Source organism: Salarias fasciatus, chromosome 17, assembly GCF_902148845.1.
Source record: "Salarias fasciatus chromosome 17, fSalaFa1.1, whole genome shotgun sequence".
Lineage (NCBI taxonomy): Eukaryota > Metazoa > Chordata > Actinopteri > Blenniiformes > Blenniidae > Salarias > Salarias fasciatus.
In genome coordinates, this window is record NC_043761.1 from 13,946,772 (window position 1) to 13,972,588 (window position 25,817).

Here is a 25,817-nt window from a genome sequence, read left to right on the forward strand (position 1 = left end):
CCCCCACCAAACACACGTAACACATCCAAAAAAACCGTCCCCTGCAAAGGAGCTTCACTCCAACAGCACTATTAAAGAGTTGGCATCACATGCAGATGAACTGGAACAACCTGATGCTTAATTTCACTCGGGCATGTCCTCAGGTTGCCCTTTTTCATTAGATTGTATTCGTCATAATGAATGTCATGTGACAGCCATTGGCTGGCTGAGACAAATCAGAGTCATAAGGTTCAACACAAGAGTAACTATTCTCAGCAAGAGTGCTCCTCCAGTGTGTGTGTGTGTGTGTGTGTGTGTGTGTGTGTGTGTGTGTGTGTGTGTGTGTAGGGGCTCTTAATCTCTCTGAGGATCACAATTTATTTCACAAGGCAATTTTTTGAGCACCATAATTGTTCTAAAGTTTCGATAATGCCCCTAAAAGGAGCAGCTGAATAATTACCGGCCAGTTAAACTTGAATTTCAAGATTAAGTCTGTCAGACAAAAAAAAAAAAAAAAAAAAAAAAAAAAAAAAAACAGTTGAATAATCTGTTGTACATGGAAGCACTGTGAAAAATGCAGCTTTGAGAGATTTTCAGAAAAAGAAGCCAAATGAAGAAACAGTATTAAAGTAGTTACATTAGAATTAAGTGTCAGGAGTTTGGTGCATGTCTAGAAAAGCTTGTTTTCTTATTTAAACCTCAATTTATCTCTTCTTTTTTCAATTTAGGCATATGACAATTGCATTCCTTTTTCATTTATTTGATACAGGTTTCAAGTCAAGTTTAAAGCTCAAGAGCAATGCTAAAAACTGACAAACTTGTTGAAATACAGAAGATATAGAAAACAAAGACACCAGCAGAATAAAAAAAATCGAAGAGAAAATAGTCAATTTAAAACGAAAGAATAAAGCACCTGAAATCAGTATCAGTATGGAGAACTGTGTGGATACCAGTTCCAGCCATTGCTTAGTCTATTCAGGTGACAAAGAAGATGCTGATTGAATTCAGGATACTTGTGAATGCTATAGCAGCGTGAAATATGAGGAGTTCACTGAGCTGATGGTCTGAACTGGAACATAAACATCCCACCGATCATTAAAAGAGCTCAACAGCAGCTATACTCTCCTCAGATCCTTAAAAAAAGCAGATCTCATCTCGATTCACCTGGACACTTTCTCCTGGGGGGCTTACATCTTCATCGCCTTGTTCAGGCCTTTGCACAAGCCTATCCTTCTCTCCTGAAGGCAGCGCAGCATCCTGACAGCAATAACACCCTTCTCAACACATCTTCTTCCTGCTGCCTTCTGGGAAAAGGTACGAAAAGGGGCTGCAGGTCCAGCAGGGTGCTGAGGAGCAGAGGAAAAATAATTTTCTGTGTGTCTCCTGCTGTCAGATTTACCTCATCTTAGCCCCACACACTGTCAAATAAAGCAAGAGTTCGACAGAAAGATGATTGCAGGATGGACAATGGACTGAGAATAGAGCTGAGCGTTTGCTTTGAGTGATATTTATGTATGTATGATGATAACTGAATGTTAATCTCATACTTCAATTGATTTTTTTTTCTTAATATTACCTGTTTCGGAAATACAACAGCAATTCAGCGAATGACTTCGGTTTCAGTTTAAATAAAAATACAGATTGTTACCTAAAATATTCATTAAATAAGAAGTACAACAAGCTGAGTTTGATTATATAGCATCATTCAGACTGTTGGCAATTCACAGTGCTTCACAAGGAAATACAACAAAATACAGAGATTAAGAAAAGTGTTAAAAGGAAAACTGATAAAGTAAAAGCTATATTAAGATAAAGGTAACAAGCAAAATGTATTATTTACTGTACTGTCTGAGCAAATAATGATGTTTTAAGTCCTGATGTAGTTGATATATAATAATATATCAAATATATAAGCTTTCCAAAAACTGCTGCTTTGCACAATCATGATGAGATCCAGAAACTATGTCCCAAATCCCCCAAATTTAATTTGGATTTTCATAGAAGGATTAATCTAAATACAGGCATAAATCGCTCCCCAGCTCAGTAATGAATAACAGGTGGAAATAAGTCAGTGAAGCATGTCTTATGAAGCTATAAACCATTCAGGCAGATGTTTTCCCGACAGTCGAAAAGTTGGAGTGGAATGAATAATAATGGCTATTAAAGTTCCCCCGGTTATTCATAACACGGAGCAATAATGCTCCAAACACTGTTTTTCAAATTGACAGAATAAAATGCAACTGTCATTATTGTTAGTAATAACTGCATGGCTTTGCTTTTTCTGGTGTTTTATGTGAAAATCATTAACAGAGTATATATTAAAAAAAAAAAAAAAACCTCACAAGAGACATGAGAACAAAACAAGCAAAGGCGGGCATGTCCAGACATGTGAGGTCAATTCAGTGTGGAGCTCACAGCCTGCAAAAATGGAAAGAAGATTCGCTGTGGCCAAGTTCTGAAAGGCATTTTTGGTGTAAATAAGGGAGAGGAAACAGAGCAGTACAATGACACAGATGAGCAGGTTTCTGAGGAGGAAGATGATGGAGAGTATCATCCAGAAGAAAGAGACACATGATGAGGAGGTCAGCGGTGGTGAAGCTGCTGCCGCTGAAAGAAGTCCAAAAATGGTCAAATGTGTTAGAGCTCAGTGGTCTTGGTGTACATGGCAGGGCAGCTGCTGCATTTCCCCTGGAGTCACAGGTTTTGCTGTGATGTATCGTTGATATCAATGTATGCTTGTGGCCTGATATCTTGCAGGAGTTCATAACCTGGACATGCTGACTGCCACCTACACTGCAAATGAGCAGGAGATAGCCAATAGTTGTATTTTACAACATACTTGATGTGTCTGTGTTGTGGACCCACATCCACTAAGGGAGAATATTTCTTGAGGAGTTGGGAAATTCCCTTGTCAAGCCACGCATTGAGGGAACAGAAAGAGGGCGGCGAGAAGCTGCAGCCTTGGTCGGGCAGCTGTAGAGCTTACCTAGCACTCTTTTCACATCACAAAGTGCATCAGTGCCGGAAAATCTCTGTGTTGTTTTATTAATAGTTCTGCTTTTTATTTTCCATCTGCATTGAAGTTCTGCTGCCTTTTTGCCTTTCTTTTGAAGTAAATGCAAATGGGTCGAAAATGACGAGAAACACCATAAGGTATACTTTTTTTTAAGGGTTTGTGTTCTTACACTCCTCAGTAATAACTAACATAACAAACTTTTTGTCTATATGACTCTCTTGAGGTTCATTTAAAAAAAATTCTAATTGAAATAGAGGAACATGCTGACAAAAATAACCCCAAAGGTCCAAGACTGGACACAGACCTTCGGATTTTTAAAGCTAATAAAGCAGCAGATTTAAAGGGTTAGTCTGCAGCAAGACAATAAATAAATAAAGATAAATAAATAAATAAATAAAACTATCATTTAGCTCCTTTCTGTCAGACACTGCCATCTAGTGGCTGCGGCAGTTTATTACATCAAACACAATTACAGCGTGTCAAGCACGTGCGCGTTGTTACAACTTGAGGCAGTTCATCAGATTTCAGCAACAAATTGCACCACATTTCAGTAAAAAGGGCCGTATTATGATTTACACCACATTTCTTTTAATCAACTTTTGATTTTTGTCAAAATAGATGTACAGTCTATAACACAGTATAATTACGAAGACATAAACGAATTGTGCTTTTTGGATTTAATCTAACTTCAGGCCTCTCATGTGGAAGGCAGATGGAGTAAACAACTGAAACATTTGAAGAAATGAAGCACTTGTATGCTTATTTTTAGACTAAAGTTTCCCTCACTGGTTTGGCGTCTGTCAGCATAATTGCAGCATAATAACATATCTTCAGTTCTGCATTTTTAAATGCACTCGTGAACTTGATAGAGTGGAAATGTTGCATGTGAATTTGCTAACTAAAGCACGATGACTGAACATCTGCATCGCTGCTCAAACCAAACAGTGATTTCTTAGCGAGGAAAAGTCCCCGCGGTGGAAAGTCCGCGGGTCTCCTCAGGTCATGCGGTCGTTTGAAGAGGAAACAGTTGAGCCGCAGCTCCTCGGGCAGAGAGATGCCAGTTTCACAGCAGGCGGGCGGCCTGACAGCACAGAGAGGAGGGGGGAGTCGTGTCTGCTGGGATGAACAGCTCCTCCGCCTTCATAAGAACAGGAAATGCGTCTGTAGTCGCTGCTGAACAAAACCGCGTGTGAGCTGCGCTCGCGAAGGCAGCTGCGTCTGGAAAACTACCGCGGCTCACGAGGACGGCGACGGCGGCGCGAGACACGACCAAGTCGAGTGAGTGGTTTTATTTTTAACGTCCAAATGAATTATGCTCACCTTTTCACTGAGCGGTTCCTGTTTTTCTACCGTTTTTCTTAAGCCATGCACTCCGCGTGACCGATGTCTGATGCTATTACACGCGCTTGCAATGCGACGATGCGTTCACGGTCCAGCTGAGCTCTCCTTGACAATTGAATGTGTTTTATGGAGGTAAAAGTTAAGCGGGTTTCCAAGCAGTCGGTAAACGTACCACCGTCTCAGCTGATGCCAGTTTATCTCAACACATCAACCTGGAGAACCCCAACCGGGAGGTTTCAGATCAGTCCGACAGGTTTGATGGAAGCCCCAAGAAAATCTGCACGTTTCAGAGAAGTGATCATCATCCAGATGGATGGAAAATCAGGATTTTCAAGAAAACTGAACTTCTAAAAGCGGATGGATATGATCAGATTTTACCTACAACATAGCTGTTGTTAATAATAAACTGTGGTGTGAAATTAGTTTTGAAAGCTCTTCAGAGTATCCCACTTTCTCAGATCACCCAGATTATCTGCTACATTTTTCACACAGAGACTTCATCTCCTCATCAAGTAGCTTGACCAGCCAAAATATAATAAAAAAAAAAAAAGAAAAAAAAAAAGAAAAAGGAACGTTGTCACTAAAAGTCTGGAAGTATATGATAAATAACAGCACCTGTTCTTGATACTTCCATGAAATAGATTTGATTTTGTGATTATTAAGCTTCATCAATGATTACTTGATAAGTTAACAGCAGAAGACAAACTTCTGTATGTGAATTATCTTGTTTAAATCTTAAAGTGGCCATATTGCTTTTGTGAGCTGGAAAATAGCAAATTCCCATTTGAAAAATACTCTTGTTGCCAGTTACGTGAAAGTAACCTTACCTGCCTCGCTATCTAAGCTATACTTATTGTTTTGTTTTTGTTTCTTGCAGACCAGTCGGACCGATCGGACCAATGGCAGCATTCCTCAAGATAATCGGATTGTCTGTTTTTGGGATGGCACTGTACTTCGTTGCAGTCATTTCTGAGCTGGCGGACCACATCGGTGGCCTCATGTACACCCCGGACCACCGCTACATCAGAGAGGTGGCCCATCAGACTGACAGGCAGCTCTCATCGAGCAGCAACAAGCGACCGGCGGTGACTACAGATCCGGGCTCGTGACGGCGCCGCGGTCAGACTGTTGGACTGACACACAGCGTGTTCAAACTGTGCCGTGGTCTGGACATTTTTCCCGGATTGCGTTTCCCCCTGCAAGAAGCCGGTTGCGACTTGCTGGGTACCTGCTGTCATGTTGTGTCTTGAGCAGTTGGTTCCTGTTAAAACGAACTGTAGCAGCTAAAAAAAAACTAAAATGTGACGACAAACATGAAAGCACTACTGAACACTGATTCTTGCACTAAAAGTGAACAGTTTTGTCATTTTGTGAATAAAACCCTGCAGAGCCATGTTTTTTTAATGGGTCCACTTTAACGATGCGATAAGAAATATTGATGGTAATTTGGCGTTGGACTGAGAAGGGAAAGAGCAGGTCCTGACAGAGTCTCAGCTTCTTTCAAAGAGTAGACGAAATGCCAGAAAAAGAAAAAAAACAAACAGAAAAAAGCATTTGGCTGTTCAAAAAGTGATTCTTCCTTTTTCCTCACATGGTTACTTATGCAACTACACAGAACAGTACAGCAATGTCTGCTACTTTTGGAACCCTTTTTAATAGCCTGCTACTGTTGAAACAGTAAAGTGACTTTGCAATGTTTCACTTATGATGTATTGCTCAAGACCTGTGAAAGATAGAGCTGTTCTTTTCAGTTCATTTTTCCTTTTAAAAGAGAGTTGAGCGTTCCAGCTACACCTCGTGGCATGGCTCGCCAAATTAGTCATTAGAGCTCGATTCAGTGAGATGGCTGAAGACGAAAGTCATGATTATCTCTGCTTTTCAAAACGTCAAAGCCAATTTAATCACCATTTTCCGGCCAGTGTGGAGAAGACATATCTTTTATTTTTCAAACATCCTGAGAAATCCACTGAGGCTCGTAAAATATACAATCCATGGACTCATACAGTCATACAACGGGGTCTAGTACAATCATCCTGCTTTCATGAAGGTTAAGCATTGCTTGAAATCGTCAAGTTTTCAATCCAACTCCATGTTGACCTTTTTTGAACTGTCCTCTGAACATTTCCATTAGAGGGGAGGTAAGTGTGCCAATGATCTGGCAACAGTTGTGATGGTAAATGATAGTCACAGTGGTGAAATTATCACACACATGCCAGCCATTCATCAGCCGTGCGTCATTAGGAGCCCATTATGTTCAGACATATCCTGAAGTTTTTTCAACAACTTTCCATTTCTCCACCTAGTCTCTGTTTTAAGCCTCCCAACAACCAGTATTCAAAAATAATATTTAATATAAACACCTTTGTTCTAAAAATTCTGCTATGTTCCAGGCATTGTTCATGTATCTGGGTCACATCCAGAAAGATTTGCCTCTGTCTTGCTGTGGTGTTCTCTAAAAGAAACTTTTGAATGAGTTAAATGAGGTCATGTCTCTTGCACTATTGACTTTTTTTTAACGACACATTTTCAAACAACAGTTTAAGATGGAAAATTAATTTCATGTCACCTTTCAGTGTGTCGAGGATAAAAGAAACATGTCACAGCTGGAGCGATGGAGCAGCCTGCGGGCAAACAGCTGTGTGTTGTCTGAACCTCCCATCACGAGTTGCTTCAGACAGGCTTACTCATTCACGTTACACGGAAACTGACGCTCTGCAGCGATTCTGCCAAGAAATACTATTCTGGCACTTCTGCTGCAGCTCAGTGATCAGTCATTTGTTGCATAATTGATGGTTGCGTGATGGTTTCACAATGCCATTAAAGATTTCTTGCTTCCCAGTGAGAAGTCTGATTCAGATGGCAACAGCAAATAAGGAGACCTCTGGAGGCACCCAAGCTGCTTGATCATAGCATCTTCCATTCCAGATGGGCAAGTCAAAGCAGGACTGCTTTGCATGGAGAAGCGAAAGGATATGAAACTAGGTCAGGAGAGATCCAGTCCTGCAGAATCACTGTTCCGAAACTGAAGATCAATGTGATGATGAGAACACGATGAGGACTCAACAGCGGAAAAAGCAACACTTCGTTTGCCGCTTTGCATTGCTATTGCTGTCAGACATTGTTCATGAATTCCTGGAAACTTTATCTATTACTAGATTTAGGAAACGCAGGAGGTCAAGCGCATGTGTGAAAGGCACCAAAGTAGTGGATGAACTTGCTCAGCAGGTGCTATCATGAGATGTCATAGCTGAAATTCCATTGAGTATCAGAGGCCAAAGGGATAACAAAGAAGCAAATAATAATAAAGAGGCAAATAATGAAGGAATGGCAGCATATGGAACACTTGTCTGAGACACACCTTTATTCAATTAGGTGAAAGGCATTGTGGGACACTGTTCCAGGGGTTTAATATCTTGTTTTTTAGTTTTTTTGTTTGGTTTTTTTTTTAATCAGTTTTTGTTCAGCTATCATTATCTTGGTGGGATTTTGTGAAACGGATGGGAGTGGGGAGGATGGAGCGGCTGACTGCGTGCTGTGCCACGACTGCGCGTAATTCCGAAGTTCCCCGTCATTAGAGTCTTTCTGTATCAAAAGGTCTTGTGTACAATTCTAACTCCTGTTGTCAAGAGTCAAAGATTTTTCACAGCACCTGAGCGCAACACAAAAGAACTTCCCTCATCCTCTCTCTCTCTCTCTCTCTCTGATAAGAGCCTTTTCCATCACCCCTTCTCTAAATCTTAAACCAGGTCGCCGGGATAGGGGCAGAAACACCTGCTGAGGGTGGAAACGCCACTCCACGCAGCACTTTTTATGTTAATGACCCGTCCAAACACTTCCCACCCCCACTTGACTTCAGCGCGCTGCGTTATTACCTGCGCCAGTGTCGGCGCGCGTCTCGGTCCCAGGCGCTCGGACAGGTGTTCTCCCCTCTGGGATTTGGTCGGTGCAGATATGTGGTGGAGATTTGTGCTCCTCGGCGGGCTGTGCGTCCATGTGCTGGGCGCTGAAAGCAGAGGGAAGCCAGGATCTGAGCAGGATCCTGGCAGGGGTCAGGGGCGCACACGCCCCAGGAGGGATCCCGGCGGGGCCGCCGGCGCATCGCAGCTTTCACACGGTCCTCCCTTCGCCTCCTGCCGGCTCCCCCTCACCCCGGCAGAGCACAAGGTTCTGGATGATAACACACACGAGGTGAGCTGCGTGTTTTTTATTTTATTTTATTTTATTTTTAATAATCCTGAAGTCATTGGCTGTTTTGTTTGTGCGTAAAAACATTTTTTCTTTTTCAAAACGATAATTCTGTGCTGTATGACAAAGTAATCAATCTTGTACATTTTTTTTTTTATGTGCATGCCTTTGGTATCTGGATCTCACACTTCATGTTGCTCCTCTGAGCTCTGACCGGACATTCTGGGCTCCAACCCAATAACAACTGACGCAGTGTGCAAAACGGGAAACTGGAGAAATCAGATGACTTACATTATTACATGTTCTGAAGTTTGAGCTTTAATTTACATCAAATGCATTTTTAGATATACAAGGTGAGTGCACATAAGTGTGGCACGATAATATTCTGGATGGCATGACACTTGTATATAAGTTGAGGAGACACACAAGAAGCTAAAACAGAGCAAATAAAAGTGAAATTCAAGCCAAAGTTCGTGTTTCTGTAATATGAATGACAACTAAAACCAACAAAGGTGTATTGTGTCCTTGATTGTCCAAACCTAAAGAGAAAGAAAGACTTATTTTGAGCACATTGTTGCAGTTCAACCTGCAAACAAGGAATTCTAAATAAACTAGCTTTGCTCAGGAGGGAGCAACCTCACTTTTTTTTACCACAAATCTAGCAAATAGTCATTTTGACCCACTTCTTTGTTGTCCATATTTACATATTATGCACCCTTCTCCTCTCTCTCCTAGACAGGGTTTAATGGTGACGATGGCTCCTATGTAATTCTCACGTGGGTGGGCGACGGTACAGGAGTGAGTATTTCATTTTGAATGTCGCTGTATATCATCTCCAGACATCCTACTTATGAAGATAGTATTATAACTTTAAGATTGACAAATTGAAAGTGCATATGTCAAAATTGGCTATAAAATTGCTATAACTGTCCTATTTGTCCTCCAACTGAACTTTTGGAGTTTAGTTCAGATGTTTTTTTACACCACTGAAGAGAAGTTTTAACCATTTTGCTGCATTTATCAGGTGATCCTGGTGCTGTCCACATTTAGCGCTCCTATTGACTCTTTTCTAGATGGAGGCTCCTCTCGGCTTTACAGAAGGTGAGTGAGCATCCGACGGGCTCGCACGTTCCTCTCAATCAAAACATGACTCCCTTTCTCCTCCCCCAGCACCGATTACGGCAAATCCTTCCACGACATCTCCCAGCGCATCAACCACACCTTCATCAAGGAGGAGTTTGGAGTCAGCGTGGGGCCGGGGAGCTCTGTAAGTCAGCAGCCCTCCGGACGACATGTGACTGGAGCCTCTCTTCTTTATCAATGTGTGAAGTGTGTGAAGTTTTCACGCTCATTCGTCTTTGTTGGCCAGGTGATCCTGACAGCAGACATCCCGGTGGTCGACAATCCCGGCGGGATCATCTTCACCTCTGTTGACGCCGGCGCAACTTTCAAGTTCATCCAGCTGCCTTTCCACCTGGCTCAGCCAATCACGTACCACTTCCTCAACCCCGACTACCTCGTGGCCCTCAGCATCGATGTGAGTCTTTGTAATCAAGCCTCGTTTCTCGTCAATTTTTTTCCCCTTTTTGTTTAGTTTTCTTGGTCAAGGCACAAACACCTGTGTGAAGTGTGCACACACACCGCGAACACACCTTGAAAGGGAAGGTAAACATTCCTGTTTCCTGATTTTCAGGGCAGTCTCTGGCTCTCTCTGGACTTTGGTGCCAGGTGGACAAAAGTCTATGATGGAGTGCATTCTTACTCATGGTGAGGATATACAGAGTGATTGGTGGGGAAACGACACCATCACTCTCACATGCAGAAATAATCACGACCAACTTCCTCTGTTCCTTTAGGGGAGCTGGCATCAACTTGTTCTTCAGCTGCATTCGAGTAGATCCAGGTGAGAAACTAAAACACCACGCTATGTTGATATTTGTTCAGCTGCTTTGCAAAAGTTTGATGCTTTAAAAAAAAAATCACATCCGAGTGTAACATCTTTGGAATTAAGGCACTTTGGAAACTAAAAATTAAGCAGTAATATCAGGAACTTGCATCTAATCAACACAAAGTCAGATAAATTTTTATAAATAACTGAATCCTTTGTGTCACAGTTGAGGAGGATGAGAGGGGAGATTTACTGCTCAAGAAAACAAGCGATCTGGGGAAGACCTTCGCCACCATCCACGAGGACATCTACAGCTTCGGCTACATCGGAGCTTTCCTCTTCTTCTCTGTGATGGAAGATCCGGTGAGTCGCACGGGAACAAAACCTCCGCTTCAAAATAGTGTAAATCAGTGAAGGAGTGAGTTTTTGTCTACTTAGTGATGCACTGTTTCGCTCCCAGAGAACCCCTCGTGTCATGTATTTCTCATCAGACCAAGGAGAAACCTTCAGCCGAGCGCTGCTTCCCTCTGCGTCCACCGAGCAGGTGAGACAAGCATGTTTTGTCACTTATGGTTTGTATTCAACTCCTTTACTGGCAAAGTGACCATATTTCTTAAATTGTGCATTTCTCTCCAGATTTTTCAGACACTAATTATGATAAACTGAATAAAACTGAGTATATTAATCATTTAAATTTATAATCTTTTTCATTTTATTTTATTTTGGGGGGGTGTTTGGTCATAACTTTTAATATTTCTACCTTGAAGTGACAGAAGTACTCATATTATTTATTTACAAGTACTTACTTTCTGTTACGGCCTCAGCACATGGGAGCCACGTGTACAAAATGAGTAAAAGTGGAAGCAAAAGTAAAACGGGCGTATGAGTAAAGTTGCCTTTTGTATCAGTTGATTAAGAAATGTGGCAGAATTCAACTCGAGCTTCCTCCTCATCTGGACTCTTTGATTAATAAATAACTTAAAATCAAATCGGTTCAATGGTAATGTAATTTCATAAGATGAGTTAGTCTGGTTTATTCAGCCCCAAAAAGAAGAAATGTTGACTGAATGAACTTCAGGCCACGTGTTTTTGTAAGCCTTGCAGATCCACAGTGGCTCACATGTTTTGTTTTGACAGTGTGTGTGTGTGTGTGTGTGTGTGTGTGTGTGTGTGTGTGGGGTTGGGACGTTAAAGAAGTTGACTTCAGCTGCAACATTTCCAACTGAACAAACACCTGCTCTGATGAAACACCCACACACACACACACACACACACACACACACACACACACACACACACACACACACACACATAAGCTGTTGACAGCACAAACACACACTCTCTCTCACGATGATTAAACTGGGATTAAAGCAGTCATCACAACACTGTGGTTTTTTTTAGCCTGCAAAACAAAAGGAGATTCTCTCACCCACTTTTTGTGTGTGTGTGTGTGTGTGTGTGTGTGTGTGTGTTTGCAGTTCTACTCCATCCTGGACGGAGACGAGGACATGCTCTTCATGCATGTGGACAACCCGGGAGGTACCACACAAACACTGCACACACACACTCACACTCGAGGGCACAGTTAATCTCTTTGTCCATATTTTTCCATTCAAAATGCAAACACACACACACACACACACACACACACACTCGCACACACGCCTTCAAAAACTCGACAGCATGCTTGACACGTATTGGCAAATATGCCCACACAGCCTGATGGGATTTATAGCTCTCTCAGCCCCTTTTTGTTGTCATGGAAAAGCTCAACAGCAAAGACCCGACTGGTTTCACAAGTTCTTAGTGTTGCTGACAAATCACTCCATCATATTGAGTGTGTGTGTGAGTGTGTGTGTGTGTGTGTACAACTTCAGCTGCCAACTCTTTGTTCCTTTCCTTTCTCGCCCTCTCTCTTCACATCATTCTCTCCACTCACTCTTTTTCTCACTCTACTCCCATTTATTCTGGCTTTAAAGTTGTGTTTTTCAGCGCCGGCTCCAGCTTCGCGCCGTACGTCTCGGGGTGACGGGGACTTTTGTTCTGCAGAGATAAATACGGGCGATACGGGCCGAAGGGGGCTTTATCTCTTGTTTGCTGAAGTGAGGCAGATTTGGGTTACACAGCAAAAGCTGACAAACATATCTTGGTATCAGGGTGTAACGCAAACACACACACACACACACACATGCTCGCAAACCCCTGCGACGCCCGTCCCCCTCCGCCAGCCCGGCTCGTCCTTCAAGGCCCTCAGCTGACACGTGCGGCAGCTTCGCACGGATAGACGCTGATGGACGATGCTGATGTTGAAAGGTTTTGAGTCAGCCGTTCCCAGGTGCTAAATCTCTCTGAAGGTGACGTGAGGAGTCGAACAGCTGCAACTGCCTCCCGTAAACGTTGAATTAAATGCTGGATTTCTCTCATTGAGAGACTGAAAGCTGTCCTCCCCTTGTCTCTTTCTGTCTCAGACACTTACTTTGGGACCATGTACACCTCAGACGACCGCGGGATCCTGTTCTCTAAATCCCTGGAGCGCCATCTGTTTGACGGTCAGAGGAAGAGCGATTTCACCAACATTACTTCCCTGAGAGGAGTTTATCTGACTAACAAACTGGATTTGGGTAAGAATCTGGTCAGACTCTTTTCTCCTTTTTATTATCTAAAAAATAAAATATACAGTATGCTTCTACATAAATACACAGTTAAAAAAAAATCCATGTTTTCCTTATGTTACCGATTTAATTCTACACTTTTTGTTGCAGATGGACGCATAAGATCCGTCATTTCCTTCAACAGAGGAGGAACATGGCGGCAACTCAACAAGCCGGAGAACGTGAACTGTGAGGACCAAGTCAAGAAGGTACGATAACGTGAAGAAAAGCCTAATCCCTGTCTGGATATTCACAGTTTACTTCTTTATTCGACAAGTCTTTCTTCATTTTGCACTTTCACAGTGCAACCTCCACATTCATGGTGAGCATAGTCGCAATAACCGACTGGTGCCCATGTTGGCTCTGTCCGAGCCGACCGCCGTCGGCCTCGTCATCGCTCACGGTAATGGAACTGGGAATCATGGTCAAACAAGATTTCAATCTAAGTAATTGTCTGAAATCGGTGGGTTTTTCTCCTTCCTCAGGCACTGTGGGTGATTCTCTTTCATCCTCGCAGCATCCAGACGTGTTTGTGTCTTCAGACGGGGGTTACAACTGGAGGGGGACTCTGAGGGGTCCGCACCACTACAGCATACTGGACTCTGGGGGTCTGATTGTTGCTGTTGAGGTCCAGCGAGACAGACAAGTCAAGACGATAAAGTAAAGACGAATCTTCCACTCTATGTTCGGTTAACAGTACCAACCCTGTAAATGATACTCATCGGTTGCTGCTGTTTCTTTCCGCCAGGTTTTCCACGGACGAGGGCCAGTGCTGGAAGTCCTACAACTTCACAGAGCAGCCTTTCTTCTTCGCCGGGCTGGCGTCCGAGCCGGGCACCAAGGCCATGAACGTCAGCGTGTGGGGCTTCAGGCCGGAGGACGACGGCCAGCCCATGTGGGTGGCCGTCACCATCGACTTCCAGAGCCTCATCACAAGAGAGTGTAAGCCAGCGTACTGTCTGTCCTCGGCCTCTGTGTCCATTTAGTTGACTATGGCAAAAACGTGACCTAAGACTTTTTCATTCATGTACTTCTCCAGGTAACGACCAGGACTACGAAGAGTGGCTGGCGCATGCAGCACAGGGAGCCGAACCGGACAGAACCGGCTGCGTCCTGGGCATGAAGGAGACGTACAGGAGGCTGAAGAAGCAGTCTGTGTGCAGGAACGGCCGCGGCTTTGAAGTGAGCAAGAAGCAGAGCTCCTGCCTGTGCACCAGGGAGGACTACTTATGGTATGTCACACCGTGGGCAAGTTTAAAAAGCCTGTATTTTCACTGTTTCTTCATTTTGTTATTATGAGTAGCCTTTAAAATATTCCCCCTGATAATCCTCCCTCTGTCCTTGATGAAAGTGACTACGGCTACTATCGCCACGTTAACACCTCCGAGTGTGTCAGACAACCAAGTGCAGCAAATAAAACCTTGGAGATCTGTCTGAATGGGGAGGAGGACGAGCTGCTGACAGCTGGGTACAATTCTTTTAAAATAGAAAAAAAAAAAATGCTTCGATCTCAGGCAAATGCAAATCTCTGATTGATTCATGCATGTGAAGGTATCGGAAGGTGCCCAGTAACCGGTGCGAGGGGGGATTCACTCCTCAGCAGGCCATGCAGACGGTGATCAGACCCTGTGGAGTTAAACCCAGCCCGGGTCCGCCGGAGAAGTCCACGTCTTCGGTCACACACTTCGACACGCCGGTCAGTCGGTCCTCACAGATCCCGACTCTCTGATGTCTAACAAGGCAGTGTGTGTGTTTGCTTCAGTCGATTTGTGTATTTTCCAGCGAGAAAGGCTGGTGCTGATTCTGGTGTGCACCGGAGCCGGACTCATCGTCCTGATCGCCATCGTCTCTGCTGTCCTGGTTGTCAGAAGAGTGATGTACAGACACAGGTGAGACAGAAGCACATCCCTGCTGTGATTATATCTGCACCCACCAGCTTCACTTAGTTTCTTTTATCTTCTTTAACAGGTGCCCTGAGTATCGTTTCTCAAACCTCCGGATCCAGGAGGACAACAACGGCGTCACACTCGATCACGAGAGTGGCACGAGCAGCAACGGCACAGCCTGCCATCAGGATTCAGATGATGTAAGATATATTTAGTGCTCCTGTTTTCACCTTATATGATTCCATACTGTTCAACCTTCTTTCATACTGAAACATTTTGTCCTCTCTTCAACAGGATCTCCTCGTATGACGCATTTCTGGGGGTGTGATGGATGTTGTGTTTGAAGAAACGGCCGCCTATATTTTCTTGGATTTGTCGTTGATATGAAAACACTGAAAGCCTTAATTTATTGAGCTGATTTTTTTTTTTTCACTGCTTCACTTTTTTTTCTTTTTTTTAAGAAAAATAGATATGTACTGTTGTGTAATTTTGTGAGACAGAGCCAAAGATGAAGAGTATAGGTGCAGATGCTGAACAAGGAGGTTTTATTTTACGATTGTAAAAGATTCAGATCAGTTTATATGGACACTCGCCTCCAGAATAACTCCTGTTTTTATTAAGATGAGCGTTCACGATTCCTTTCAAGTCCAGTGAAAGCAGAGGGAGCATAGATGGTAAATACAGTGGATAAAGCTTTTGTGACGTCACCCATAGTGTTCCGAAATCCCGCTGTGAAGATTTCAGCGAGTCCAGCAGGACGTCTCCATATTGAACATTTGAAACCGGATGCAAATGTGATTGGTCCAGCCTGTCGGTTGTAGAAACTTGTGACAGAGACCAGAATATGTTCTGCGCTTTTAAAGAATGCAAATAAACATATAAAGCGCCGCTTTATATGTTTATTTGCATTCTGAAAATCGACATCTTTTAATGGGTTCTGATGAGATCAGGGCTCTTTTTGAAACCAGCATCATCAACTCCTGCTGGAATTTCTCCAGAATTACAGCTTTTTTTGCACTTCTGTATCATCTTCATGTTTTATGAGCGAGCTTCACACAGTGTCTTCGGGGAAATTGAAATCAAAATATTCCAGTATTTTTTCATTCATTGTTTTTTCTCCACCTTTTTCTGTTTAATGTGAAAACAGTCTGAAACAATCCTGAAAATGTGGATTTGTAACAAAACTAAATTCAGCAGACAAAATAAAGCTGTACTTTAAAAGCTGCCCGGTAGGTGGCAGTGTTGGCGCTGCAACATGTTTCATCTGCTTCTTAATGAGGAAGGAGGAAGAAGACAAAGAGGTGTTTTTGACAGATGTCTCACTCTGTCATGAAAACAGATGTTCGAGTTCAACACGTCTTATTTACAGGTAAATGAAACGGAAGCAGGTAATGAAATGTTCTGAAACAGGATTAAAATATTCACACTAAAGCCTGACTGTAAAGAAGCGTTATCTCCCTAAGAAAATGTACACTCAAATCTCTGGATTCAAATGTAATGGACTAATATTTAATTTCCATCACACATATTTATGGAATTCCTCAGATTAAAGAATTGACAATTGAAGATGTAAAAAAAAAAAAAAAAAAAATGTTCCGAAGGCTGGGGAACTGAATGCCTTCGGTCTGGATAGCAAAAGTGTCCGTTTTTTGATAGACTGGATTTAATGCCAACGAGGAAGCCCTGAGTTTTATTGCTGTTAAATTTCAGTGAATTGTGAGAGTGAGTGGGATGAAGACAGGAGGAGTGTGCAGTGGATAGGCAGAGCTGGTTGTCATCTGCATAACTGTGGAGCAGGATATTGTATTTTCGGAAGTTGTCAAATGGGAGAAGGAAGATTATGAAGAGGAGAGGACTGAAGACAGAACCCTGTGGAACACCTGAGGTGACGGAGGATGGCTGGGGTGTGAGTGGAGGTGGATAAATGAGTATGGCCACAGAATTAAGATTAAAAACACTTGAGGGATGTGTCTGTGATACCAACAAAGGAGAGTCTAAGACAGCACTTAGGTGAAACAGGATGAGGACATGCTGTAGCAGAGCCAGAGTGGGGGCAAGGGGGCGGTTGCTAAATCTTAATTTACGACTGTCCATGAATGCATCAGAGCTGTAAGCAGCGCTGATTGGCTGTGTGGCATTAACGAGGTTTTTCTTTGCACTTAATCTGAACTCTTTGGAGGGAAGTTAAACAGTATGCTAAGTACTATGCTAGCCGCTAGCGGTACTACCCAAAACCTAACATCGGAGCCATTGGTGAGTCAGTGAAACCTTCAAAAATATTATCTTCATCAGAATGCTGTGGTCTTAAACACCTGCCTATTTGAATGTGCCTTGTGTTGCTCTCAACTATAAGAGACCGTAGACTCTATTTTTTTTCTCTAATATACGTGAATTCCAAAAGATATAGATAGCTGTGTCTATATTTATCTGAATAGATTGTGTAATTTTAGACCAGCTGTGCTCATTTTATATTTAAGCTGCATCAAAAATGGTACAGATGTAGCCCGTGACTTTATTTGAGCTTTCAGCACCATGGACAGCGGACGCTCTGAGACTGACAGCTGTCAGTCTGCATTTGTGTGTGTGAGCGCGTGCTTATGTGTATTTGTTCTTCAGAACAGGTTTGTGAATTGGTTTGTGACTTCATTCTGCTTTCTGAAGCATATAGGTTATATTTAGTAAAAAATAGAATTTCCAAGAATTTCCTCGTTGAAGTAAAGTAAAACATTTCTATGCTATGTTTAATGCACTGAAACTGAACACAAAATATGTAAACAGAGAAGTATTTGCGAAGTTCAATGCTATGGACGCGTTTTCTTAAACAGAGTGGCGCATCTCGCTGTGAGTAACTCCTCGTAGCTCTTTTTGGTCTCACTTTTCTCAGACAGAGTGGCTCATCTTGCTGTGTGCGCAGCCTCATAAGCGCTGTTTTTTTGGTTTCCGTTTTCTCAGACGGAGTGGCTCATCTCGCTGCGTATCCCGCCTCCATAGACCAGCTGTCATGACAGGGCTCGGTTCTGCAGCTGTACCGGGTAGTTGTCTTTAAACACCGTCGGAGCTTCGTATCCGCCGCGGAGGCCGGACAGGTGAGCCCGGATCTCCAACCCAAACACCGCCCGCGCGAGCTGCCTTCTTTCCCGCTCTCTTCGGGCTTCGGTGGGATGAAACAGAACCTGTTAGCACTGCCGGGACAGGGACGAGGAAGTTTAACGGTGTCAGTCTCAAGTTGCTGCAGCTGAAGATGGCTAGCTTTTCAAAACGCATCACATGTCATGTAAAACTATGAAATACCGCATTTTATTTCCGCTTGTAGTCTTGAAAAATACTATCTGACAGATAAAGCCAACGTTAGCCAGAACCTGTCATGCTAAGAGTCTGGGCTAAAGTGGACGTCGCTTTAAGAACCACCGAAGCCCAATCAAATAATGTAACATATGTGTGTAACTTATAAAAGTGGGAATATTATTTATTGATATTTATTTACTGGATTATAAGTATTGTTGAATGGTTTAACAGGAAATGAAAAAAAATTCAAACCTCGGAACTCCTCTACCCGAGACTACATGAAGTAAACACCACCGGAAGTATGCAAAGATTCTCAAAATGGAAATTATTTACAGAGTTATGGTTTCAAAAAACGTTTTATTACGATTTTTGGGGAACTGCTCCTGAAATATGATGTGGTAATAACAGAGAAATGTAGATATTACACTATGTAATATGTATTATGATTCTGTGATTAAATATAGTCACAGTTCATGTGTTGTCAGGTTATCTGTAAGTTAAAAATAAACAAAACAAAACAAATGTAGACATGCCATTAGTTTAAAGCCTTTCTGTGACATTTATACAAATTCTAAACATCTGATTTCTGTATTTTGTGTCTGCTGTGATTATCATGAACTCAAACAGGAAGAAAAAGTGGCCATGAGAGTTCATCCATGTTGTTTTGTCTCTACAGGTTGTACAGGGCAGAGTGGCTGGAATTTCTTGAAGATGTTCAGGGCCAACGGTACGTGATGCTGTGTTTACTCCGAGAAAGCAACAAGACAGGGATTCGGAGCATTGATCGTGTAATCGGAAATAAACCCTCAAGTCTGTGTGTTCTGAGATATTTAACTGAGAGTTCTTTCCTGACTTGAGTTCAAGTGGTGAGAATTTGATTACAAGCTTCCTCCTCTAACCTCAGGGTTTGAAGCGAGGCTGTAATATCATCTTCTGCTGCGTGTATACAGAGCAGTTAGACAGGAATGAGACTCATGGTTCTGCACATGTTGTCACTCTGGGCCAAACTTGGAACAATCACGTCGAAGGAATAAGGGAGCTGAAATGGAAGACATGTGCCGACTGTTAACTGTCAAAAACTTGGAACTGGTATAGTTCATGCCATCTCAGTTGAGGGAGATGACTTGCTATCTTGCGATAGACTATTGTTATGGACTGTTGTGACAGATAATGGACCAATATTGACATAAGAAAGCGCACATATCCTACACACCACCTGATAAATTAGTATAATTGGTCTAGTGACAGCTGTCGCTTTGTTCACAATGTGCAAAACGTGTAAAAGAAGTAATGAGTCGAGTAGTGCAAACATTGAGTCGTTGCAGCCATTCAAAAGTGAAGCAACAGTAATGATGTCATTTGTAAAGCGATGCCTTCACGCCTCTCCTTGCCTCTCCCAGGTATCCTCAAGTTGGCAGTGCTCGTCTTTGCATTCCTGCTTCTCGTCTTTCTGGCCTTTCAACTGCTGGATCTCACCACGGACTTTAAAGTTGGCAAACTGTTCAGTGAGTGATGTCTAGACAAAAGCACACATCTGTAATCATGTATCATCAATTTCTAGATCTCTTCTTTCAGACAGTTTAGACAGCATAAATATTATCCTCCTATTAAATTTTTTAAATAGTTTGTTTGATTTGTTTTTCAGCCATGTCTGGTCCAGAAAGTACAGTGAGTAAGTAACTTTTTATATTATTACTCTACTTATTCTACGCTTTCCTCTGTTCTTCTGAATTACTGATGTTTTCCTGCATGTGCTCCTCTTTTCCATCTCTCTGTACAAGTCAACACAGAATGGTAAATCAGCAGTATCCCGTTGGTAGAAGCCGTGTGACAGCTTCGTGTGTAGATAGAGTCCTGATTAGTTTGTGTTTGCACTTCTGTGCGTGACCAGAGGTTTTGTGTTCGCAGCCGTGAAGCCGGTCAAGCACAAGTGCGGGCTTTCCAAGGCGTGTCCGCCGGGACACTTTGCCTTCAAGATCGCGAGCGGCGCGGCCAGCGTGGTGGGGCCGCGCTTCTGCCTGGAGGATAAACTGTGAGTGGCGGGTCTTGGGGCTTCCACGCCACACAGGAACTTGTGCAGCTTGTGCAGTGGGCTGTAGCACCAAAGTGTGTCACAGGAAGTGTGCGTCGTCAGGGGTGTCAAACACATTTCAGTTTGCATCAATTCTAAAAAGTTGAAATGATGAGAGCAGCTTTAAAAGAGGTTCCTGACCTTCACCACAGCACTGCTGAGGTCAAATTACTGTTATTGATATTTGGAAACACTTATCATCATGGACCAGACTGACCGGTTATCAGTCGCCTCTGAATGACGTAGAGCTGCTGATACAATATCCTGAACAAAGATAACCCGATCCCCTCTCAGCACTGATGTGGAACACTGGCTGTAGCTCTTCCAGCGATTTCAAATTACATTAACAATCACATTTCAGCTTGTGGCTCTATAAAAGTAGCAGTGAGATGATTTAATCTTTCATTAATACTTTTTCCTGATTTTTAAACATAATGTTCGTCTGTTGCAGAGTAATGAGCAGCGTGAAGAACAATGTGGGCCGAGGGATCAACATCGCTCTGGCTGATGGTACGTTTTCAAATTAATTAACTATGAATGAGCTGTTTTGTTTTGTTCTTTTGATTCGAGCTGAATCTCTTCTTCTCCACAGGAAGAACAAGCGAAATTATAAAGACAGACAGTTTCGACATGTGGGGAGGAGGTGAGTGTGTTCAGCAGCCGGTTTGTTTTCAAAAGAAAGTCGATTTCACCACATTTCTCTCCTTCCAGATGTGGTCCCCTTAATTAAGTTCCTGAAGGAAATCGAAGAAGGGACCATCGTGATGATGGCTTCGTTTGACGATCCTGCTACAAAGTAAGAGCGTCCTCCACAGAATCGCGGCCGCTGTCACCTCCAGTGTAGGGGAAAATGATTTGCCTCCTTTTGTTCTGCAGACTTAACGATGAAGCCAGGAAGCTCATCGCCGACCTGGGCAGCTCGTCCATCAGTAATGTGAAATTCCGCGATAACTGGATCTTTGTGGGAGGGAAAGGGATCAAGACCAAGAGTCCCTTCGAGCAGGTAAACAGAACGCAGCGTGGACGATCTTCAGGTTCTGTCCAGAGAGAGAGGAGCCATGATTCATCCCATCTCAGCTCCTGTTGACACTTGATTGTAATCTTACATGTAATCTTACCTTGTGAGAGCGTTAAACACACACAACAACACAACTTAACAGGCTGTGTTCAAGAGAACGAAACACACACACACACACACACACACACACACACGGACACGATTCCGCCTGAAGCCAGCAGCCTTATCACCTCACACACTGGAACTGTTCCTGGAGGATGTAGTGAAACTCAGGTTCGTCTCGTCTTTCCCTCCTCAGCACATCAAAAACAGCGCCGACACCAACAAGTTCGACGGCTGGCCGGACGTGCTGGAGATGGAGGGCTGCGTCCCGCAGAAGCACGAGTGAGCAGCGCGCCGCCGTGCGCCGGAAGCCGTCTGCCGTTTCTCCCCCCCGTCTCTGGTTTTCTGGTTACGCCTCTTCAGCCGACAGAAGGGATTTCACTTTTTTTTTTTTTTTTGCACCATTCAATCCAAAGTCTCTGCTGAAGATGTGAGCGGGACAAAGGGCCGCTTGTCTGCGGGAAATCGAAGCCCTTCTGAAGTTCTTCCAGGGCTCGTAGCGAAGTTAGTCCGTAGATTGCTCTGCCCAGAAAGCATCCATTGACTCGCTCTGAAGCCCAGAGACGTTTCTCAACGGGCCGCGAAGACTGACTCCCTCCCACATTGCCTTAATCATCCTGCGTTCATTTTTAAAAAAAAAAAATGTTTCCATCTTTATGATTCTTTTTGTTTGTTTGTTTCAGAGCTTTTTATTTGACTAAAGTTCTTATTTAGTAGGATTTTGTGTATTTTCATGACGGGAAAACCAAATGTACCAAATTCACTGTGAAATATGTAAATATTTGTTTAGAGAAGGGTCCAGATTCTGAATAATTTAATGAACATTGTAATATTAATATAATTTTCTTAAAATAAATGATGCAGTTAGTTGGGATCGTGTGTGTGTGTGTGTGTGTGTGTATGTGTGTGCGTTTTCATGATGGAGGTATTTTGAGGTCGTTCTGCCGGTATGCGGTTCCTCCTGTTTGTATGGAATTGGCTTCTTTGTGTTGCGTTCACTGAACAGCCGGAGTGTCAGCCACTGTTAATCTTTGCTACATCGCTTCAGGTAGACTTGCTGCTTTGTGAAAATTGGGAATTCAGCAGTTCATAGACTTAAAACCTGGCTGTTAGGACATTAAAAATATAAAGAAGCAGGATGCATCAAATAGTTTTTGGTTGAAACTAAATATTGAATGAAGGTGAGCTAAAGAAATGCGCTGAGTTTATGATATTCTGTGAACTTCCTGAAGCCTCTCCCTCAAGTCAAACAGAAGCGGGTCATTGTTTTCATGAGCTGCTCTCTTGTCTTTGGGCCGTGCGGCGTCGCGGTGAACACACCCGGCTGCTGCACCGCAGCTTTCTCCTGGCGTCACGGGTGAAAACCCTCATCATCCCAAAGAAGTATGGAGGATTGAGATATAATTTGCTGAGTATTGATTCTATTTTTCTAAATTGGGAGTTTGGTAAATAGAAACGAGATTTTTTTTTTCCTTTTTTCACAGTGAAATCAATATAACCACATCCGAATAGACAGACATGCTGACACTGAGGGTTAACCTGTTGATCTGGTTTCGTTCATTTCCATATTTCGTCAAGGAGTCAACCAGCTGTGCAGGTTAAGATGTGTGGAATTTCAACATACCAATAATCTGAGCATGAAGCTGATGGGATGGTTCAGCGAGTCTCATCTTACAGAGATTTCACGTTTGATCCCAAACTCTCAGTCACGTATTTTAGTTTCATTAAAAGTGCACTTGTGCAGCAAACTTCTTCATTTTGCTTTAGATGTGAGCGCGTGAAACATGCTTCCTTTAAAAACAGCCCCAAATCAGAGAGTACAGCATGAAAACAACAACATTTATACTTCTCTTTTCTAAAGTCCCCTTTTTAAAAAGAAGAATTTCCAAAATGGTCACTAATAACTATTCTCACAAAACGGTCTTCAGAAAAAAAAAAAAAAAAGGAATTCATGAAAGCAAAAAGAAAATAAGCAATGTCAATTTTATTGACCATAAAACCAGTGATAAGGAGTAAAAGTACCCAAAGATACACACATTTAATGATTTACAGCTTAAGTCAGATTTTGTTCACTCACTGGAAATAAGAGGCGTTTTCCATGTGAAGGGGAAAAACTCAAATCATGTCAATAACAGAAGTTTGAAGCAGGAGGGTCAGCTATTATCATTATGACACAAAATCCTGGTAAACCGAACCAATCTGAAAGTGTCACACAAATATGTTATTAAGTGACAGTTTTTTGGATGAAATTCACAGGAAATAGTCACTTTGCAGGAAAAAAGTTAATATTGATGTGAAATTGTATTGCTATAGGATTTTAAGCACACAACAGCTTTATATTTTAGTGATTTTTTTTCTAACAGATCTTCCTAGAAATAATGTTTCCCTGCCTCGAGCAGTTCTGCATGATGTCCAGCAGATGGCGCCATTGGTTCATTCTGTTCAGCCTTCCCACTCAGATGAGTTGAATTGAAATGTCTGCTGGGTTTTATATCTGATGTATTGGAGAAGAATTAACCAGTTAAACATCATCTTTCTGCTCAGTGAAGCTGTAGCCTCGTTTATATGGAAAAACTTAAATTTAAATGATCGGAAATATTCAGTGTATCATTAAGTATCATTTTTAATGGTACATTATTGAAAAACTGGAGAGAGGAAAGGTTATGATCCCAGTTGTTTCTGAATTTGGAGTTTTTAAAGTCCCTTCAGTTGGATTTTTTTTTTTTTTTTTGATTTTCAACTCGAACAAACTGCAATCAGCCTCATATTTTGGTATAAACAATGACATAAACAGAAAAAGCTCTGAACAATGTTTCCTCTGCTTTGTTGTGATGGGGTAATAAACAAATGCCTTTTGTACCAATATTAAGGAAGAAGTAGTATTTCACGACTTGCAATTTTGTGATTAGCAGGAACGCTAAAATATTCATTTCCAAGGAGGTAACAATCCATAAACAGCAATTCGAAGCTCAAAGAAAACTGGATTGCAGGATGGCTTCAAACGTGTAATTCTGAACTTGAGGGAGTGAGTCTTTCACAATCAAAACAAGCTGGAATTCCCAGTTCTAATGACAACTGGAACACACGAGTTTATTCATTTAGATTATAATTTTTTTTTTTTTTTGCCGTAAGTCACTGGTAAACATGTGTTGACCTTCGCTCGACACCGACGTCTTCCTCATTTCCACCAGCTGGAAAAAACCACCTTCCCGTTTCCTCTGCTGTCACCAAAACTCCACATGCAGCGTTTTATTTCCCCGCTTGTTTTTAAAGGACACGAGGCCGCTGGTCAGGACGCTGCGGCCTGGTGCGATGGCGAATCGATACGTGATCGACTGTCTCCATGCTGTGTGTGTGAACGTCGAGCGATGCTGTGGAGCCAAAGGAAATCAGCCTCTAAGAATTCATGCTTTTCTTTTTTTTTCATATAAGGACAAAGCCGTTTCCCCATTTCCCCCACTTCAGTTCCCTTTGCTTTGCATACTCCCAAAATAAATCTGTCCACTAAACAACAGGCTTCCCTCTTGAGGAGCTCGGCTTTCTCACTCCCCGTTGCCTCAGTCTGACCGCCGACCTTTGCCCTTTGCCCCCTCTGATCGAGAAACTCCTGCTTTTTTTTTTTTTTCTTTTTCCTTTCAGGACAACTCCTCTATTAAGCGAGTGATGAAGATGCCCATCCTGTCCATGATGCCGCCCTGGTTTTGTGGGAAAAAAAAAAAAAACAACCACTAACGACTTTAATGATAGGCCCATCCCGCAGCGTTTCAGTGACCGGACAGAAACATCACTGCTGACCGAGTCTCGCCACAGACCAAAATACACACCCTCCTGCTGAGGACACCTCTGACCCGAGTATCTGCTGACCAGAGACCCTTCTACAACTTTAGACCACCTGAGCTGCTTCTGTCTCCTCCCTTCAACCCTTCGTGTAGTGCTGACTGGACAACTTTTTACCTTCAGCCTGCTTAAAGGCTGAGATATAAGGAAAGTTTAGCCGCCAAGGATTAATCAACAGCCGCCTTCGCCGGTTGCTGACCTGGAAACAGCTGTCCTGATGTATTCTGTCTCCCCTGATCGGAACAAAACACGACGTCCTCCGATTCACAAGGCGCAACGACTTTTCAAGGCCAAACAGAATGACAGGTCGGTTTGCATTGAGGGAATTTTCTATTGTTTGGGACTGGTGTCGGGATACTGCTTCCAGGAAGAGCCTCGCTTCCTCGCTTCAACAACAGAGAGACGTGGGAAGCAAGAAATCCTTTATGCTGCGCTCAACCTTTTATAAACAGATGGTGTGGAGAATAATTCTGCTTTTGTATTAAGTATAGAAACTGCCGATGACCTTTATGTGGTGTACAGTGGAGAACGGGAAGAACATGCAGCGAGCGGCGAGGG

The 25,817-nt window shown here is 42.8% G+C and overlaps 2 protein-coding genes and 1 long non-coding RNA gene across 3 annotated transcripts; all 3 read left to right on the top strand.

Moving 5' to 3' along the window:
* The first annotated feature begins 4,134 nt into the window (after positions 1-4,134).
* LOC115404366 (uncharacterized) lies at positions 4,135-5,729 on the top strand. The gene is made up of 2 exons (XR_003933342.1): positions 4,135-4,273; positions 5,214-5,729. It is a non-coding gene; the product is annotated as an uncharacterized LOC115404366 (long non-coding RNA).
* Positions 5,730-8,197: 2,468 nt separating this feature from the next.
* On the top strand, positions 8,198-16,170 carry LOC115404162 (sortilin). The gene is made up of 21 exons (XM_030113389.1): positions 8,198-8,524; positions 9,257-9,319; positions 9,546-9,622; positions 9,692-9,788; positions 9,891-10,058; positions 10,215-10,288; positions 10,378-10,424; positions 10,636-10,772; positions 10,870-10,953; positions 11,888-11,948; positions 12,878-13,030; positions 13,172-13,269; positions 13,364-13,463; positions 13,546-13,720; positions 13,809-14,002; positions 14,100-14,292; positions 14,412-14,528; positions 14,612-14,756; positions 14,843-14,949; positions 15,029-15,146; positions 15,241-16,170. Exons 1-21 carry the CDS (start codon positions 8,288-8,290, stop codon positions 15,253-15,255), a joined length of 2,460 nt encoding a protein of 819 aa, XP_029969249.1. The 5' UTR covers positions 8,198-8,287; the 3' UTR covers positions 15,256-16,170.
* Positions 16,171-17,902: 1,732 nt separating this feature from the next.
* fam3c (FAM3 metabolism regulating signaling molecule C) lies at positions 17,903-22,294 on the top strand. The gene is made up of 10 exons (XM_030113412.1): positions 17,903-18,032; positions 18,908-18,958; positions 19,632-19,736; positions 19,877-19,903; positions 20,140-20,263; positions 20,754-20,812; positions 20,895-20,945; positions 21,014-21,098; positions 21,179-21,305; positions 21,619-22,294. Exons 2-10 carry the CDS (start codon positions 18,943-18,945, stop codon positions 21,706-21,708), a joined length of 684 nt encoding a protein of 227 aa, XP_029969272.1. The 5' UTR covers positions 17,903-18,032; positions 18,908-18,942; the 3' UTR covers positions 21,709-22,294.
* The last annotated feature ends 3,523 nt before the right edge of the window (positions 22,295-25,817 follow it).

Bases quoted from the DNA above. Each gene is read 5' to 3' on its own strand.
- LOC115404162 (XM_030113389.1), top strand. From the start codon at position 8,288: ATGTGGTGGAGATTTGTGCTCCTCGGCGGGCTGTGCGTCCATGTGCTG. The intron at 14,003-14,099 runs GTAAGCCAGCGT...GTACTTCTCCAG, and splicing joins GAGCCTCATCACAAGAGAGT to GTAACGACCAGGACTACGAA. The intron at 14,529-14,611 runs GTACAATTCTTT...ATGCATGTGAAG, and splicing joins GACGAGCTGCTGACAGCTGG to GTATCGGAAGGTGCCCAGTA.
- fam3c (XM_030113412.1), top strand. The intron at 19,904-20,139 runs GTAAGTAACTTT...TTGTGTTCGCAG, and splicing joins TGGTCCAGAAAGTACAGTGA to CCGTGAAGCCGGTCAAGCAC. The intron at 20,813-20,894 runs GTACGTTTTCAA...TCTTCTCCACAG, and splicing joins CAACATCGCTCTGGCTGATG to GAAGAACAAGCGAAATTATA.